Source organism: Silene latifolia, chromosome X (assembly GCF_048544455.1).
Source record: "Silene latifolia isolate original U9 population chromosome X, ASM4854445v1, whole genome shotgun sequence".
Taxonomy (NCBI): Eukaryota; Viridiplantae; Streptophyta; class Magnoliopsida; order Caryophyllales; family Caryophyllaceae; genus Silene; species Silene latifolia.
Window position 1 is genome coordinate 340,373,579 of NC_133537.1, and position 15,467 is coordinate 340,389,045.

At 33.9% G+C, this 15,467-nt stretch overlaps 2 protein-coding genes across 3 annotated transcripts; both read right to left on the reverse strand.

Annotated features, from left to right (window-relative positions):
- Positions 1–1,099: 1,099 nt before the first annotated feature.
- Positions 1,100–4,632, reverse strand: LOC141621050 (protein neprosin-like). The gene is made up of 7 exons (XM_074437768.1): positions 4,552–4,632; positions 4,382–4,459; positions 3,344–3,526; positions 2,701–2,859; positions 2,489–2,542; positions 2,263–2,400; positions 1,100–1,468 (listed from the first exon to the last, which is right to left on the reverse strand). Exons 1-7 carry the CDS (start codon positions 4,630–4,632, stop codon positions 1,100–1,102), a joined length of 1,062 nt encoding a protein of 353 aa, XP_074293869.1.
- Positions 4,633–6,384: 1,752 nt separating this feature from the next.
- Positions 6,385–11,570, reverse strand: LOC141619399 (E3 ubiquitin-protein ligase BIG BROTHER-like). Of its 2 annotated transcripts, none has more exons than XM_074436415.1 (9): positions 11,399–11,570; positions 10,309–10,398; positions 10,042–10,195; positions 9,472–9,700; positions 8,878–8,912; positions 8,587–8,631; positions 7,260–7,384; positions 6,770–6,878; positions 6,385–6,690 (listed from the first exon to the last, which is right to left on the reverse strand). In XM_074436415.1, the coding sequence occupies exons 3-9, from the start codon at positions 10,180–10,182 to the stop codon at positions 6,634–6,636; spliced, it is 741 nt and encodes a 246-aa protein (XP_074292516.1). In that variant the 5' UTR covers positions 10,183–10,195; positions 10,309–10,398; positions 11,399–11,570; the 3' UTR covers positions 6,385–6,633. The 2 variants fall into 2 exon arrangements, with proteins under 2 accessions (XP_074292516.1, XP_074292517.1); XM_074436416.1 differs by having other exon boundaries at positions 11,266–11,401.
- Positions 11,571–15,467: the final 3,897 nt, after the last annotated feature.

Genomic DNA, 15,467 nt, shown 5'->3' on the forward strand with positions numbered 1-15,467 from the left:
TGCCAACGCAGCTTTTACGCGATAAATATCATTAGCTGCGTATTTGCAAAAATTATAAAAGTTAGATATTTTTAATGTACTCTTAAAGACGAATCAAACAAGATCCCACATGAATATATTTTCACTTGTGTATCGAAAGAAAATTGAAGTTGAATGTTCGCTTGTGAATAGTGCGCAAAAGAGAAACTTGCAAAATGGAGTTGAATGGAGGGAGTAGATCTTAGACAGAAAATAGAGAGGACTTGTGGGCCTCAGTGATTCAGTGGTTAGCTTGAAGTTTTTGATCTTTTGATTGCTATTTGTTGTTCATTGTTCGCATAAATTTCGAAGATGAAATTAAAATAATGAAGAGGGTTTTTTGTCAAACACAACCTTTAAAACACTTTTTTTTCAAACACCACCTTTAAAAAAAAAGTTTGTCAAACACAACCTTTAATAATTTATTTTTTGTCAAACACGACCTTTTGGTCGGGGAGTTTCTGTGAGATTTTCATTAGGGTTATGATGCTTTATTTGGTCTGAATTTTGGTATGTAGGTAGAGGGGAGTGCAAGGTAGGTCGTAGTTGTAGTGGTTGCGGTGGTTGTTGCTTGCAAGTGGTGGTTCGAGAGGAGTAAATTGACTCACGAATAAGTCATACTCTAACTTTTTTTTTTTTTTTTTTGTATTTACCTCCACTTCGCTCCTCCATCCCTACTTTACACACCGATATACCCCGTATAAAGCCACCTATTGTCACCATATTGATAACCCCTGCAAAGCTTACACTCTCACCTTTCCAATGAGTCTAAAAACACCTCAAATCGACCACGTTTGCTATTTCAAACATTGACTGAAAATCACCGCATTACAAGTGATCAAACTTTGGCCAAAAGGTTGTGTTTGAGAAAAAAAAAATTATTAAAGGTTGTGTTTGACAAACTTTTTTTTTAAAGGTAGTTTTTGGAAAAAAAAAGTTTTTTAAAGGTTGTGTTTGACAAAAAACCCTAAAGAAGAAATGTATTCTTAACTTGTACTATGATTATGTTTGCAAAATCGATTACACTTTTATTGTCCACAATACAAAGAAGTTTAAGCATGCATGGTTAGCTAGAAGAGCATTATATTCCAGCCCAAACTGGACCCCCGTAGAAAATAATGCGACCCAAATTTGGATCGCTCTTGTAATAATCTAAAACGGTATAGAGTAAATTACAATCTTCAAATCTTTCGGTGTCTGGGGGATTTACATTGTTAAATCTTTCGTCGACGACTGTCACTTGGTTAATACACGAGGAATCATTTGTGTCTTCAATGGCCTGCCTCCCATTTCCCATTCCCGGCGGGGGATTTACCATGCCTGGATTATCTATCTCCCCTCCAAAATCTATTTGATTAGCGACATCTCTTAACGTTGTGAATAAGTTTTTCGGCCAATATCCAACTTTCACATCAGCTACTGTTAGCCACCAATTTCCATCATCTTGATGCTATAATCAAGTAAATCATAATCCAAATAAGCACATATATATGCCACCCATGTATCATATTCAATTATTTAACTCTTTTTTTTTTCAATAGCGCTTAATCAAAGTTACATAAATAATCAGAACAAACAAAATTAATATAAATGGTTTTAAAAACATGATTATATAAGTAGGATTAATCAAGTAATAAAATTATAGATTATAGTTATGCATATTTTCATACAAAAAAAAATTCTTTTAGTTCTACAATAAACGTTTGTGTAAAACCAACTACTAAAGGCAATAATGCCCTTATTATTCTAGAGGGGGCCATAAAGCGATTTTGATGCCGACGAAATTTAAATTCATGTCATGAGCATCACTTCTCATAACTTAACCAACTAAGCTACCTAATAACATTCCTGGTTTAATTTATTGATGTTTAAATTTGAACTCATAAGCAAGTTCAATGGTTGAGCAAATATTTACCATCCTAACTTTACCAAATTAAATTTTAGGCTACAATAATTTTAAGATACAAATTACACCAATGGTTTAGCCAAGGTACTTGTAGTATGGATGAACCCCACATATCATATTTTCTTATTTATTTATATCACCACTACTTATTGGTTATTTTATTCTTGTGGGCTCATTTAAGCTAATAGCTTCATGAAGCTACTAGCTCAAACTAAGCTTGTTTACTGGAAGCCTCCAATACCATTAGCTTTCAATTTTCTAAAATTGGAAGCAAGTTCTCAAACCAAACCATTGGACTTGCTCTAAAACCACCCTAAATAAGTAGAGTAAATTTATACCTTGTTAATCGATATGCTCCAACCAAATTGTCTTCCTCCAATTACTGAATATATAGGCGAAGCTACACCCAATGGTATATCAGTCGACACTTGCACAAAACCTGGGCAATCCATATTTATGCATCGTTTCCCCCCCGCCTATAACATCAATATAAAACAAAGCAATGCATAATTTTTTTTTTAAGAGATTTAAGATTAAAGACACGGATAAGGTCAATGTTCTTACGCTAAAGCTTGCGTAAAGATGAGCTTCATTATCTTTGAACTCTTTGGGATTAACCTATATGACAAAGAGAAATAAACTAGGATTAGAGATTTAAAAATTATTTTCAATACAAAGCACATAAAATTAATTAGACAATTATACAAGATAAGAGTAATTTTGTGCCATAGAAAAGTTGTAATACGATGTCAAAAAGTCGGGATTAAGAATCTAACCATCCATCCAGCTTCGATACTCTCGGCTCCATTTAAAAGCTTGACTCGAGCAGAAGACCATTGAGAACTTTGAACTAGAGGTTTGAAAATATTGACGTGACCACTAACTCCAAAGAATTTTTTATTCGGATTATTTGCTCTTGTTTGAATTTTAGCACTCTGCATTAGGAAAATAAATTATTACTTCGGATTAATTGTTATTTATTTTTATATGTGGTAAGTTTTTCCTTATAAGAGAATATTTACAAATGGGTGAAGTAATGTAAATAATGTTTGACGTAAAAATATACATTAAGAAGCTAAAAAAAAAGAGAGATTTACATGATTATTCCATTAACACAAATTAGGCTAAAAATGAGTTTGAATATTACTTTCTCTGTTTCTCATGATATATTCTTAAGAATCTTGCTTACGTTTTAAATATTTTGTCTAAGGATACGCGTTAGAAAAACCAATTCACTACTTGTTATAAACATATAAACACAATTAAAAACTGGTTCGCTTATTATACACTAAGTTTAGTTTCCGGGTCTTTATAGAACAATAATAGATAATTTTTGACCGAAACTAGAATTAATATATGTGTTAAGTACATAAGGACAGTAAAATATTTCTTACAAAATCATGGAAACATAAAACTTACGCAGTGTAGATCGCGGTTTTCAACTGCATGAGGTAAAGAGTGTGACTTAGGGACAATAAACTCATCGTCATTTTGTTTAGAGCGAACCATAATTGGAACTGTACCGATAGGGCACCTTCGACCTTCAAGTCCAAAATCACTTGCACTTTGTTGTTGTTGAAGTTTTGCCAAGTTTGGTACCACCTGTTTATGTAAATTACTTGCATAATGACATACTCGATCTGTAATTATCTTAAATTCATAGTAGTACGTTGAATAACACAGAGGTTTTGTTTGGTAAATAACATGTTAGTAATGACAAAAGTAGATTACGAAAATAAATGATTACTCCCTCGTCCTGGTCAATTGTTAATTATTTCTATTTTAGTGTGTCTTATTCATTTGTTTACCTTTCTATATTAAGGGTGTTTTTATGAGTATTTTGATCGTACATATCCATCCATAATTATCCATTTGTCATTCAATAACACAAACCACAAATGGTTCCCTCTTATATCCTTAATAATTGTTTTTTTTTGGCGTTAATAATTGTGTCAAAACCAAAGATAAACAAATGGCAGTTAAGAGGGAGTACTACTAATGTATTAATAGGTTTAATCATAGTATATAATTAGTAGAGTTTATTAATGACGTTTGATAATCGTCAATTTAAAAAAAAAACATATTGGTAATTTTTCTAAAAAAAAGACTAATTGCATACTGTAGCCTGTAGGTAGGATAGAGTCGCATATAGTAAAAGAGTATACTCCATCTTAATTTATAATTTTAATATAGAAAACGACAATAAAAATTTGTAAAAAGGTGTGGATTTGTAAAAAGGTGTGGCGTTAATTAGACCCGTTTTCGACTCAAAACCTGTATAAACCCTACCCCTACAAACCTGTAAATTATGATTCCAAAATAGACCCGCTCGTATTTTACGCGAGTGAAATGACAAAACCTGTGACCGTCCGTCCGACCCATTTAACAAGTCCAAACTTCAAATGTAGTTGATTTTTGCTTTAAAATTATCATAATCAATAAGTGTGATAACTTTACCTCAAGATTTAACGAATGATTTCCAAATGCTGGTTGTTTATAGTAATCAACACACTCGTATATTTGTCCATTATTTGCCTGTAAGTGGGAAAATATTATTGAAAAATAAACTAATTATCAGATTATATGAATAGAAGACAACTTTTGATCAAAATAAACTTAAAACTGACCTTGATAAATTGTTGGCCAAAATACGATCGTCCCGAAACTACACCGAGAGTTAAAGAAACCAAAATCACGAATAATGTCATTTCTTTCACCATAATTTGTTGTTAAAAAAAATTTAGTTATTGTCTTCTTAATGTAACATAATCAGCATTCTTAATCGTATCCTTTTATATACATATACATACATATATTTATATTTCCTCGCAAGGAAAGCAATCGTTTCATATTAAGATTTTGGAAAAATAAGGAAACAAATTCTTAATAATCTCCATTTTTAGGCGGACATAATTATCATGACTTGTTAAATTGGGATCAAGATTTGACAAGATAAATTATTGTGAAACTATTTAGTAAAAGGTAATTTACGATTTTTCTAACACGTGTCCTAAAGTACACATGCAGTTAAGAATGTTCATTGGTTCGGGGGGACCGGATCGGACCGGACCAAACTCTCCGGACTGAAGACCGAATAAAGGTTAAGAGGTGGACCGAGGACCGGACCGTATTAATATTGGTCCGGTCCGATCTGGACTAAAAAATCGCGTAGACCGGGCCGGACCAAAGTGGACCAAATATGATCGTCATTGACATTGTTTGGCATGTATTTATAAAATTAGAATTCGAGAATTTCGTAACGATCAAAATAAGCAACATTATCTTCTTTGTTTTAAGTAAATATATTACACATCTTATAATACTGTAAATAAAGTAGAATATAAAATCAACAATATTCATTGCCTTTGTTATTGGGCAGGTTATGAAGTAGAAAATAAAATCAACAATATTCAGAAAATATATTACACATCTTATAATACTGTAAATAGAGGTAGTGGTTCATCGCAGGTTTGTAATTGTGTGTGGGATATTCATTACGAGTATTTAGTTGTTTCTATTGGGGTAATCTCTTCTATTTAACCTCTTTTTATTGTTATTGGAACCGTTTTATGCTATAAGACGATTTTATAGGAGAGTTACTGTATCGCATTACTTTGCCTTTGTTTTTGGGCTTCACAAAACGTTATTGGGCTATATTTTCACGCATCTCAGTTTGCTGAATGGACCATCCTCATATTGGGCCACATATAATCTACTGCGGGAAGTCTCACTTAAGACGGTCTTACATATTTGATTTGATGCATTATCAAACAATAATGTGATACATGTCATCTTCGACTTCTCCCTGTATGTGACAAAAACAATATTCGTCGGGGAGACGAGTTGTTGTCGAGAATTTTAGCGCATTTCGACATGGTCGAATATGATGGTCCAAAAAGCGAATTTAAAGGCTATTCCGTATAATTCACCATTCGGAAATGACTTTAGGAGCTACCTTTCCGGAATCCATTGAAATTTGTCACTAAGGATCCTTAAGATATGTAATGAAGCTAGAGACCTCAACTGAGCCTTTTGATGTGTAGTTAATCTCCCTTAAGACGGAAGTCATTGTCTGATAAAACAGGTCAAATATCATCCCACATGAGCATTAAAACATTTTTTTTGCTTTTTTGGGCCTAAAATCAAGAACTCGAATATGATATTCGTACACAACTTCATTTTACTTTGCCTTACGATTACTTGCTAAATAAAGTTCCGGCTTATCCGATTCCAGATTTTCTCGTCACTAATACTTTGGGATCCGAACCAACCGTCCATACTCCATACACACCCTACTCGGCTGGCAGCTAGCATATTCCAACATGTTTCAGTTTTTCTTCAAAAATTACGATTCATACAGATGCTAAGCTCTTTTCCCCCCTTTTGATCAGTGTTAGTATCGGTATGTTTTGATTAATGGGACGGTTCAAAGATATCGCTTGCAAGACTTTTACAACAGGTTTGCTTCATCATCAAGAGTTAATTTCAAAGATGTGTAACATGTCATGGAAGAAAACTGTACAAACACTGTAATTGAATTTATGAAATTCAGGAAATGCTCAAATACTATTTCGGAAACCCAAGCGCGTGGATCCAACTTCTATTAAACTAACACAAGGCATAATTACCACTACGACAAATTCTACGAAGGTGAGCGAAGAAGTATCCCCGTGACAAATTCTTTATGGAGTATCCCGTGTTTCAAGCAGCTACTTAGATTTGTTTATTCCATTGACTGACACATCGGTGTAACAAATCGGGCAAGCCTGGCAAAATACGCGAGGCTCAGTACATGAATGTTCAGGTTCTAACTTCTGAAATATAAAACAGTGTCGAGGGTGATACCTTATTTATGCTAAGCCATTTGGTTGCGCAGCCCAGATGATATTTATGTTTGCAGGGAAGGGTGATAAGACGAGCTCCCCGTTTGTATTCCATCTGACATATTACACACCTGGTTCAACACTCGACCATGTCAAATCAACAAATATTATTGCAGGAGAAAGGAAAGAAAAATTATCTCGATAAAGATTCAGGTGAACAAGTTGAAAAAAAAAAAAAACAGCTGCGAGTATTAAACTCTTGGGATGACGAACAAAGAAAGTACATCAATGGCAGGAATTACAGTTACTACCAACAAGCATCTGATGCTCATTCTCTCGAGTTTCCTAATAAAATGATCGATCTTCATATATTTACGACTAAAAACACTGGGGTAGTCAGGAAAACAAAAGGTAAAAATTAACATGAAATTTGCAGATGTATAGAAGTACAATAGTCTGTGCTGATTTTAGGTAAAAATGTAAAAATGGTTAAATAGGGAAAACAAAGTTACCTTTCAGATCGGGACTTTCTTCTCAAGAAACAACATCTAAACTTTGACACTGGGAGTACAGAAATCTGTTCGTGTGAAAGACCTCGACTTTGACTTCCCACTGTCTCGCCTAATTCTAGTAATTCCTGCATTATAAGAATGAAAACTAATGAATTTAGGTTTAAGGTGGATAGTGACGGGAAGAATAATGCCATCAGGAATTTTAATATTTGAAGAAACAAAAGTAGGAAAACTACAACTCTACAGTCTACACAGCTAGGAAACCACGCTTTCAGCTTTCAAACATACATTTAATCTTTATGTTTTACCAAATATGGTGTACAACTGTACAATTTTCAGAAAAGAAATCCACCCATGTACAGGGGTAGACAATCTGAATATCTGATCTTGCACAAGCTAAACAAATATATGGAGGCATGAAATGAATTGTGCAGGTTCAACTATTCTCCTATATTCCACTTGCAGTTAGAACCACATTACAGTCAAAATAGGAGGACTCAATGGCAGTCGGCAGACATACATATAGTTTAATAAAACGACTCTCTCAGATAATAAAGTTCGTGTACAGCCTACTTTTAAAACGAAAAATTCAGTTGCCATCAAATGCCCAAACAGTGACTGAATAATCAGCTAGTTTTTCTAATAAATGTTTGCAATTCTGAACCTCTTCTCTTAACGAGACCAACTCAATCGGACATTACGAGAGGAAAGGGAAGGGGAAAGAAAATGAAACAAATGAGTTTTCCCTCCACCATATCTCTTCGATGCGGGAGAGAATTTAATTTGCCTTCTGGGAGGACTCCAATCCATAAACATCCAACTTCATTTTCCTAACCCAACAAGGAAATTCCCCCTCTCCCTCTCCCTCATTCCCCTTCCTTTCCCTTTAGATCCTTCCATCCAAACAAAGGGTTAAGTAATTCCCAACTCTTTTATCTAGACACATTCTCTCTTTATATATGTTGTATGAGTAATAAGGATGCAGCCTGCATCACCCTGCACTTTCACAAGTTTACAACCCCGCTCTGGAAGTTAATATTTTTGCTGTTGTTGACATTCTAAGTCACAATCCTAACTATTGTCTTCTATACACCGCTTCCATAACCATTTGCAACACGTTATTCACACTACAAAGTACTGGGCACGTAAGTTATGATTATTTTAGGCTTGACAAAAAAGAATTTCTGGCTGTTCATTTCACAGCAAGCATAATTACAATGTTTTATGTAATCGGTTATTCACGTATGAACCGTAGGGGAACAAGGAATCAAATATCAAATTACCAAAATACCAAAGAGAGGAGAGGGAAAACAAGAGAGATATGCACCTCATAACTCATGTGGTCTGGATCTATATGGTCCTGCCAAATAGCCTGCATTGTACAATGGCAATCAAGGACAGAGAATCAAAAACGCTGTTGAATTTTACACCAGTGATACAATCTGAAAATATATGAGCCCAGCAAAATAAAGTTCCATAGCAGTCCAAAATAATCAAAAATACTAAGTTAAAAATGTAGAGGCAGACATATCATAAACAGCTAAAAGCTTACAGTTGTATAACATACTGCACATATTCCACTAGAAAAAAATTTGACTTGAGAAGGAAAGGAATTTACCTGAAACTCCTGTGTATTATTGTGACTTCTGGGGCCTGAAAAAATCAATCAAAATAAATCAGAAGATTGAAATAAGCAATCTATAACTCTATAAGAAAGAATATTGCAACAGTCATCATAAAGCCAAAATATTTGGCAGTATTCTTTGACACAAGTTTGCAGAATTCAGGCTTAAGATTACAATATCTACAGCACCGGACCCCCCTCCCTCTCTCTGAAAAAGCAGATTACAAAAGACGCAGGTCCTCATCAACAACTTACTGTTTTGTATTCAAATATCCGAATAAAGTAATTGCAGTTATCCTATCTGTCAGCAGTATGCATTGAAATGGGAAAAATGAAACTGATATGACAATGAAGGAACCACAAGGGCTTATGTTTAAGGTCCATTGGCCATGAGGATGAGCTAATCGAACATATTACAGAAAATATATACGTTATCTGAGTTAAAGTGGACCAAGACAGCTTCATTTGGCAAAGCAATTCAAACATCAATATGACGACCAGCAGAAAGATACTTCCAACAAACATGGAAGACACAGCCATGACTAATATCCGATTTCATTACGTAAGCAAATAGAATAAATAACTTACAATTCCTATTCCTCGTATTTGACACTATATCCGACTGCTGATTTGTTGTTCTTGTTTGTTCAGTTGTCAGTGTAGAGGGAAACTCGCTATCCCTTCTGCTGTATTCATCAATCCCCACCAAATGGTCGAAAACCTCATAAGACGGACTATTACCGTAGTATTGTGTTGGAACAGGGTCAGAATAACCATACTTGTAATAATTCATACTATCCGGTGAATATGCATCATCCTGCACCAGTTTATACCGAGTGTTAAGCAACAGAATAGAACATGACCCACAATCATTATTAAAAAAACACTTTAATACAACTACTCGGGTTAGATCCGTTTATGGAAAGAACTATCAAATGTCAGTCTTCTACCCCTTTCGATAGTGCATCTTACACCAATAACGGTCTTAATAGAGATAGTCAATAGATCGTTTAATGCACCAATGTCAGTCACCCCTTTTATGAATAGTTCGTTTTTATGCACACATCAGTCATGCCTTTTGAAACTAACACCAATGACGGTCTTAATACAAATACTGCTGTATCCCCAACAAACATAAGAAGAAAAGCGTATATACACCTGCAATTGGGAAGAGCCTGAAAAGATGAAATTGACATGATCATAAGTAAGACCAGCAAAGAAATCCACGAAACTTCCAGCACTGTTATAAGGGGAAGGGCACGCCGCGTAATGTGAATCCATTTGGGAATTCCAACTCATTTGAGCAAAAATCCTGTGATCCAAAAAACAAAACTAATCAGTATGTACACGAAACTTCCACAGCACTGTTTAGCTGAAATTCACAATTTATGAGAACAACCACCAGAATTATTAGTCTGTATTAACCTTGATATGGTAACAATTTACGAAGGCGCTGATAAATTAACTCAGTAATAGCAGACAGATTGATCAATGCTGAATCGCCGTTGCATTAACCTGCATAACAAAAACACAAATTAAGTTCAGTTCAACTAAAGCATAGACAATCAGCGAAATTAAAGCGTAGACAATCACGGATCACACCCAAAATCGGCAAAATCTAAGCATAGACGATCAGGAATCACGAAACATAGATATTGAAAAAAAATCAATCAGAAACATGATTAAAAATAGAATAAAAAATTATGCACATTCATCAGATCATAAACAAAACTAAAAAAAAAAAAAATTAAAACTAAAGAAATCAATTTGAACCATTAGCTGTTAATCACATTGATCATTAACAACATGTTCAACAATAATTAAACTAAAGATTGATCAACAACATTATCACTATCAATCAAAAACTACATCATCATTATATTTAGTAAAGATGAGGATAAGTACTCCATCCGTTCCAATTATTTGTTTACCTTTGATTTAAATACCTCTTGCAAAGAACATAAACGTAAACAAATGATTAAGACGGAGGGAATACACCTCATAAACATCAAAAATATCTCCAAGATTAATCCTTTTACATCCTAATCTGAATCTTCAAACATCATCAATACATTTATTGAAGACGCTCCGTCCCAATCATTTGTTTACCATTGATTATGAAACCGCTGACAGAGAACATAAAACGTAAACAAATGATTGAGACATAAGGAAACATCTCCGATTAATCTATCTACATTGTACTCTCTCCGTCTCAATCATTTATTTACCTTTAAATTAAAATATCGCTCACAAACAATACAAAACGTAAACAAATAAACGAGAACTAAAAATGATCATAGAATCCAGTAATCCACACTGACAACAAATGTAAACCAAAACAGATTCAACATTCAGCAACGCAGTAGACGAATCAAATCATACGGAATTCATCAATGATCAATAAACCGACGTCGTTCGATGACGGAACAAAAAGTAATAGTATAATAAACAAAGTAATAGAGATAAATGAGAAATGGATAAAAGAGAGAATAAAGGTGAAAGAAAGAGGACCGACATTGATATGGTTGTTAAGGAAATGTGTTGTGTTATCTTGAAGCTTTCTCTCTCTTTTCTGTTACGTTTCTCTCTCTACTGGTTTTATGGAGGAGAGGAGGATGCAATGGAGTTCACGCATCAAGAGAGAAAGAGAGAAGCTAGTTATTATGGAGTGTTGGTGGGTTAACCATGTCAGACTTTGTGGCCTTGTGACACATCATAATAACCCCATTCTCGTATAAGACCGTCTTATAGTAGACTGATGAGTCGTTTTTTCTTATTTTTCTTAAGTGTATATTTGTGACCGCAAATTCTCATTTGTGATATACGTTTAAAGTTGGATTTGAGTCTGGTTGTACCAATAAGTTTTTTTTTTGGCGCTCATCAGAGTATCCTCTATTGACACGACTACATTTTCAAGCCTTCCGGATATCAACTAACATAGTTTATAAAATTATAAAAGTGATGCTCATGATCTCAGTTTAAATTCCGTAAACACTAAACCATTATGACCCCTTTTACACCAAAAAGAAACATAATACATTTTTATTATGGGGAAATAGAGTAATTTTGTAACTAATCAATTTTTTGTGTAAAAAATAATTATGTCCGATGAATGCTTAAAATGATTGATACTATAAGAGTAAATTTAGACTTTAAACAATTTTAGTAATAAATTTTTCTTGTATTGGAAAAAAATGTGCATTGACGTGAGAAAATTTGCACGGGTTTAAAATTTATACTTCTTTAATCTAAAATATAAACCTGTGCAAATTTTCACGAATTTAAGACCAGTTATATTACATTTAACATCTCTCTTTTCTTATCCTTTTCATAAAACTTTATAAATACATTAAAATTTAAAAATACACTAGTATTAAAAAAATGTAGTAAAACAAAAGGGATCATAGTATATCATGATCATCTCATGTTGTGAATTTATTTAAGATATAGTACAAAGTACTAAAGAGTAATCTATCTATATGCAGACATTTGGAATCTTGGATAGTCATCCGATTTGCTACATGTGTTGCTTTACTCTTACTACAAGAGTCAAAACTAAATAAATATAATATTTTCCCTTAAATTAAATAAATTAATATAATATTTGGGATTGCTTCTGCTTAAAGTAAAATGTAATATCATATTGCATTTCGATGTTTGCTATGCAAATCACATTTTACACTTAATAAACTACATGTGACAAACTGACAATCATAACAGTATTTACAACCGAAATAAGTAATGTTAAAAAAAAAGGGGGATGCGAGATGCAAATTCTTTCGCCACTTTTCGTAAGAGCACCCGCGGCGAGGGGATTATATACTGTTGTCGACGGTGGACACCCCGATTTACACCAAAAAAAGTTTGTGACCGTCACAAATCACAACAAGACGGTATATTATCTGTTTAAATTATTAACCGTGTCATATCGTCACCTTTTACTATAATTTTAGCCAACATAAATCGTAATGGAGATCTCAATAATCGCTAATTATATTACCATTCCAGGGTTAAATTAATTATATTACCATTCCAGGGTTAAATTATTTCACTAACTATTTCCGTTTACGCCACTTTCATAGCCCATATACACTGAAGAAAATGACTTTAGTATGTCCCTACCAATTATTAATAGGCCCCATATCCCCGTATAGTACTTGTATATACTCGTATATATTTGCGACTTCATTTGTCACACATTCTGGGAATACCATATATGATTAAATTTAACATTGTTGTATTTTTAAGGCGTGTTCCCAAAACATCCGGTTAAGTTATAAACTCCTTACTTATTGATCTTACGTGTTTATAGATAATTTGTCACAAATACTATATCGTCTTAAATTTAAAAGAGAGTAAATATAATAGGTAAGATAACATTATCTAAAGACTAACAAAAAAAAAACTTTTCTCAATTATCCAAGATGAGTGTTAATAACCCATTTTCAGGAGTAACAAGGGACTTTTAAGGGTGACGGTAACCTGTCAAAACTCGACCCGGTCCGAAAATCCGACCCGCCCGACCCGTTTTTAGGGTTACAGATCCGATTTTTTCGACCCACGACCTGTTTGACCCAAACCCGAAATGACCCGTTATTTTAGGGTCGAGACCCGACCCGAACGGGTCAACCCGTTGGGTCAACGGTAAATCAAGAATTTTATTAAACACAAATTGTTCTGTAGGACTGTCTTATAACATAAGACCAGTCCATAATCCAAAAGCCCAAACAATTAACTTATAACTCACCTTTTTAATCAAATAACCAAAAGGCCAAAAAAATTAGTTAATAAACTTATAAAAAAATTATTTTATTTTGATAACCTAGAGTTTTGTATTAATAAATTGTATATTTAAATATGTTAGTTTTTATCATAAAATGTCGTGTTGTCAAAATAAAATTAAATATAAATTAAATTAAGTATTATTTTTGGGCTACTCTCCTTTTGGGCCAGTCCTATGGTATAAGACGGTCATATAGGAGAGTTGTTGTTTATTAAAATATTACTTATATTTATATATTATATTTGAAAAAATAGTTAAAAAAATATTTTTTTATTACTTAAAATTACAAAAATAACTAAAAAGTTAATTTTATATAACTTTTATAATATTTAATAATAAAATAATTACTAAAAAAACTTTATTTTAATAATTATGTCAATATAATTAATGTAAACATTGAATATGATTAAAATATTAATTTTAAATATGATTTACATTTTTAAAAAATATTTTTTTAATTAAAAAAATCGTTTAAAAAAGACGTTAGAAATTATTTCTTGACCCGTATTCTGACCCTAACCCGACCCGTGACCCGTATAACCCGACCCGTAGCTGACCCGACCCGTATTCGGCTCGGGACCCGACCCGCCCGACCCGCTTGACAGGTCTAGGTGACGGTATGCAACAAACGCGCCTTATGCAGAAATCGGATAATTAAGAACAATGAGTTAATAAATGTTATTTGGGGTTGAAATCGAATATGGTAGCTCCAGATGCGATCCCGAACACGTAGTATAAAAAACCGGGAGGAAAAGAAAAGGTGACCCGGTACGACCTCCGGAACGGCTTAACTTGAAGTATATATATAATACACGGTTTTCGGGATTGTAGAGTCTCGGAACAAAAATGTCCGTAAATCACACAAGCGGTTTCTCTGGTCAAATTAAGCAGCCACACAAATTTTAAGGACGGACAGAGGACGTTAAAGAGCGTCGGTATGCAACAAACGAGCCGCGTGCGAAAATCGGATAATTAGGAAAAATGGATCAATATTTCTTATTTGGAGTTGAAATTGAATAGGGTAGCTCCTGATGCATCCCCGAACACACAGTATAAAAATCGGGTGAAAAAGAAAAGATGACCCGGTACGACCTCCAAAACAACAAAAATGAAGTATATATAAATTCACGGTTTTCGGGGGTCTCAGAACAAAAATGTCCGTAAATCACACAAACGGTTTCTCAGGTCAGATTAAGCGGCTATACAAATTTTAAGGACAAACACAGAACGTTTAATGGCGCCAGTATGCGATAAACGGGTCGCGTGCGAAAATCGGATAATTAGGAACAATGGATCAATAGTTTTTATTGGGAGCTGAAATCGAATAGGGTAGCTTCAGATGCGATCACGAACACGTAGTATAAAAATCAGGAGAAAATAAAAGGAGACCCGGCACGACTTCCCGGACGGCTGATATTGAAGTATATATAATACACGGTTTTCGGGATTACAGGGTCTCGGAACAAAAATGTCCGTAAATCACACAAACCGTTTCTCGGGTCAGACACAAAATTTAAGGACTAACAGAGGGCGTTAAAATGCAATAAGCGAGCCGCGTGCGAAAATCAGATAATTAGGAACAATGGATCAATTGTTCTTATTTGGAGTTGAAATTGAATATGGTAGCTCCCCATGCAACCTCGATCACGTAGTATAAAAATCTAGAGAAAAAGAAAAGGTGACCCGGTACAATTTCCGGGACAGCTGAAATTGAAGCGTATAATACATAGTTTTCGGTATTACAGGTTCCCAAAACAAAAATGTCCGTAAATCACACAAACAATTTTTTGGCCCAGATTAA

Excerpts from the sequence above, each read along its gene's own strand:
- LOC141621050 (XM_074437768.1), bottom strand. The coding sequence starts at position 4,632 with ATGACATTATTCGTGATTTTGGTTTCTTTAACTCTCGGTGTAGTTTCG. Across the intron at positions 2,860-3,343 it reads AAAACCGCGATCTACACTGC|AGTGCTAAAATTCAAACAAG; the intron begins GTAAGTTTTATG and ends TTCCTAATGCAG. Across the intron at positions 1,469-2,262 it reads GGAGCATATCGATTAACAAG|CATCAAGATGATGGAAATTG; the intron begins GTATAAATTTAC and ends ACTTGATTATAG.
- LOC141619399 (XM_074436415.1), bottom strand. The coding sequence starts at position 10,182 with ATGAGTTGGAATTCCCAAATGGATTCACATTACGCGGCGTGCCCTTCC. Across the intron at positions 8,632-8,877 it reads ATAATACACAGGAGTTTCAG|GCTATTTGGCAGGACCATAT; the intron begins GTAAATTCCTTT and ends TGTACAATGCAG. Across the intron at positions 6,691-6,769 it reads AATGGCTTAGCATAAATAAG|GCTTGCCCGATTTGTTACAC; the intron begins GTATCACCCTCG and ends GTATTTTGCCAG.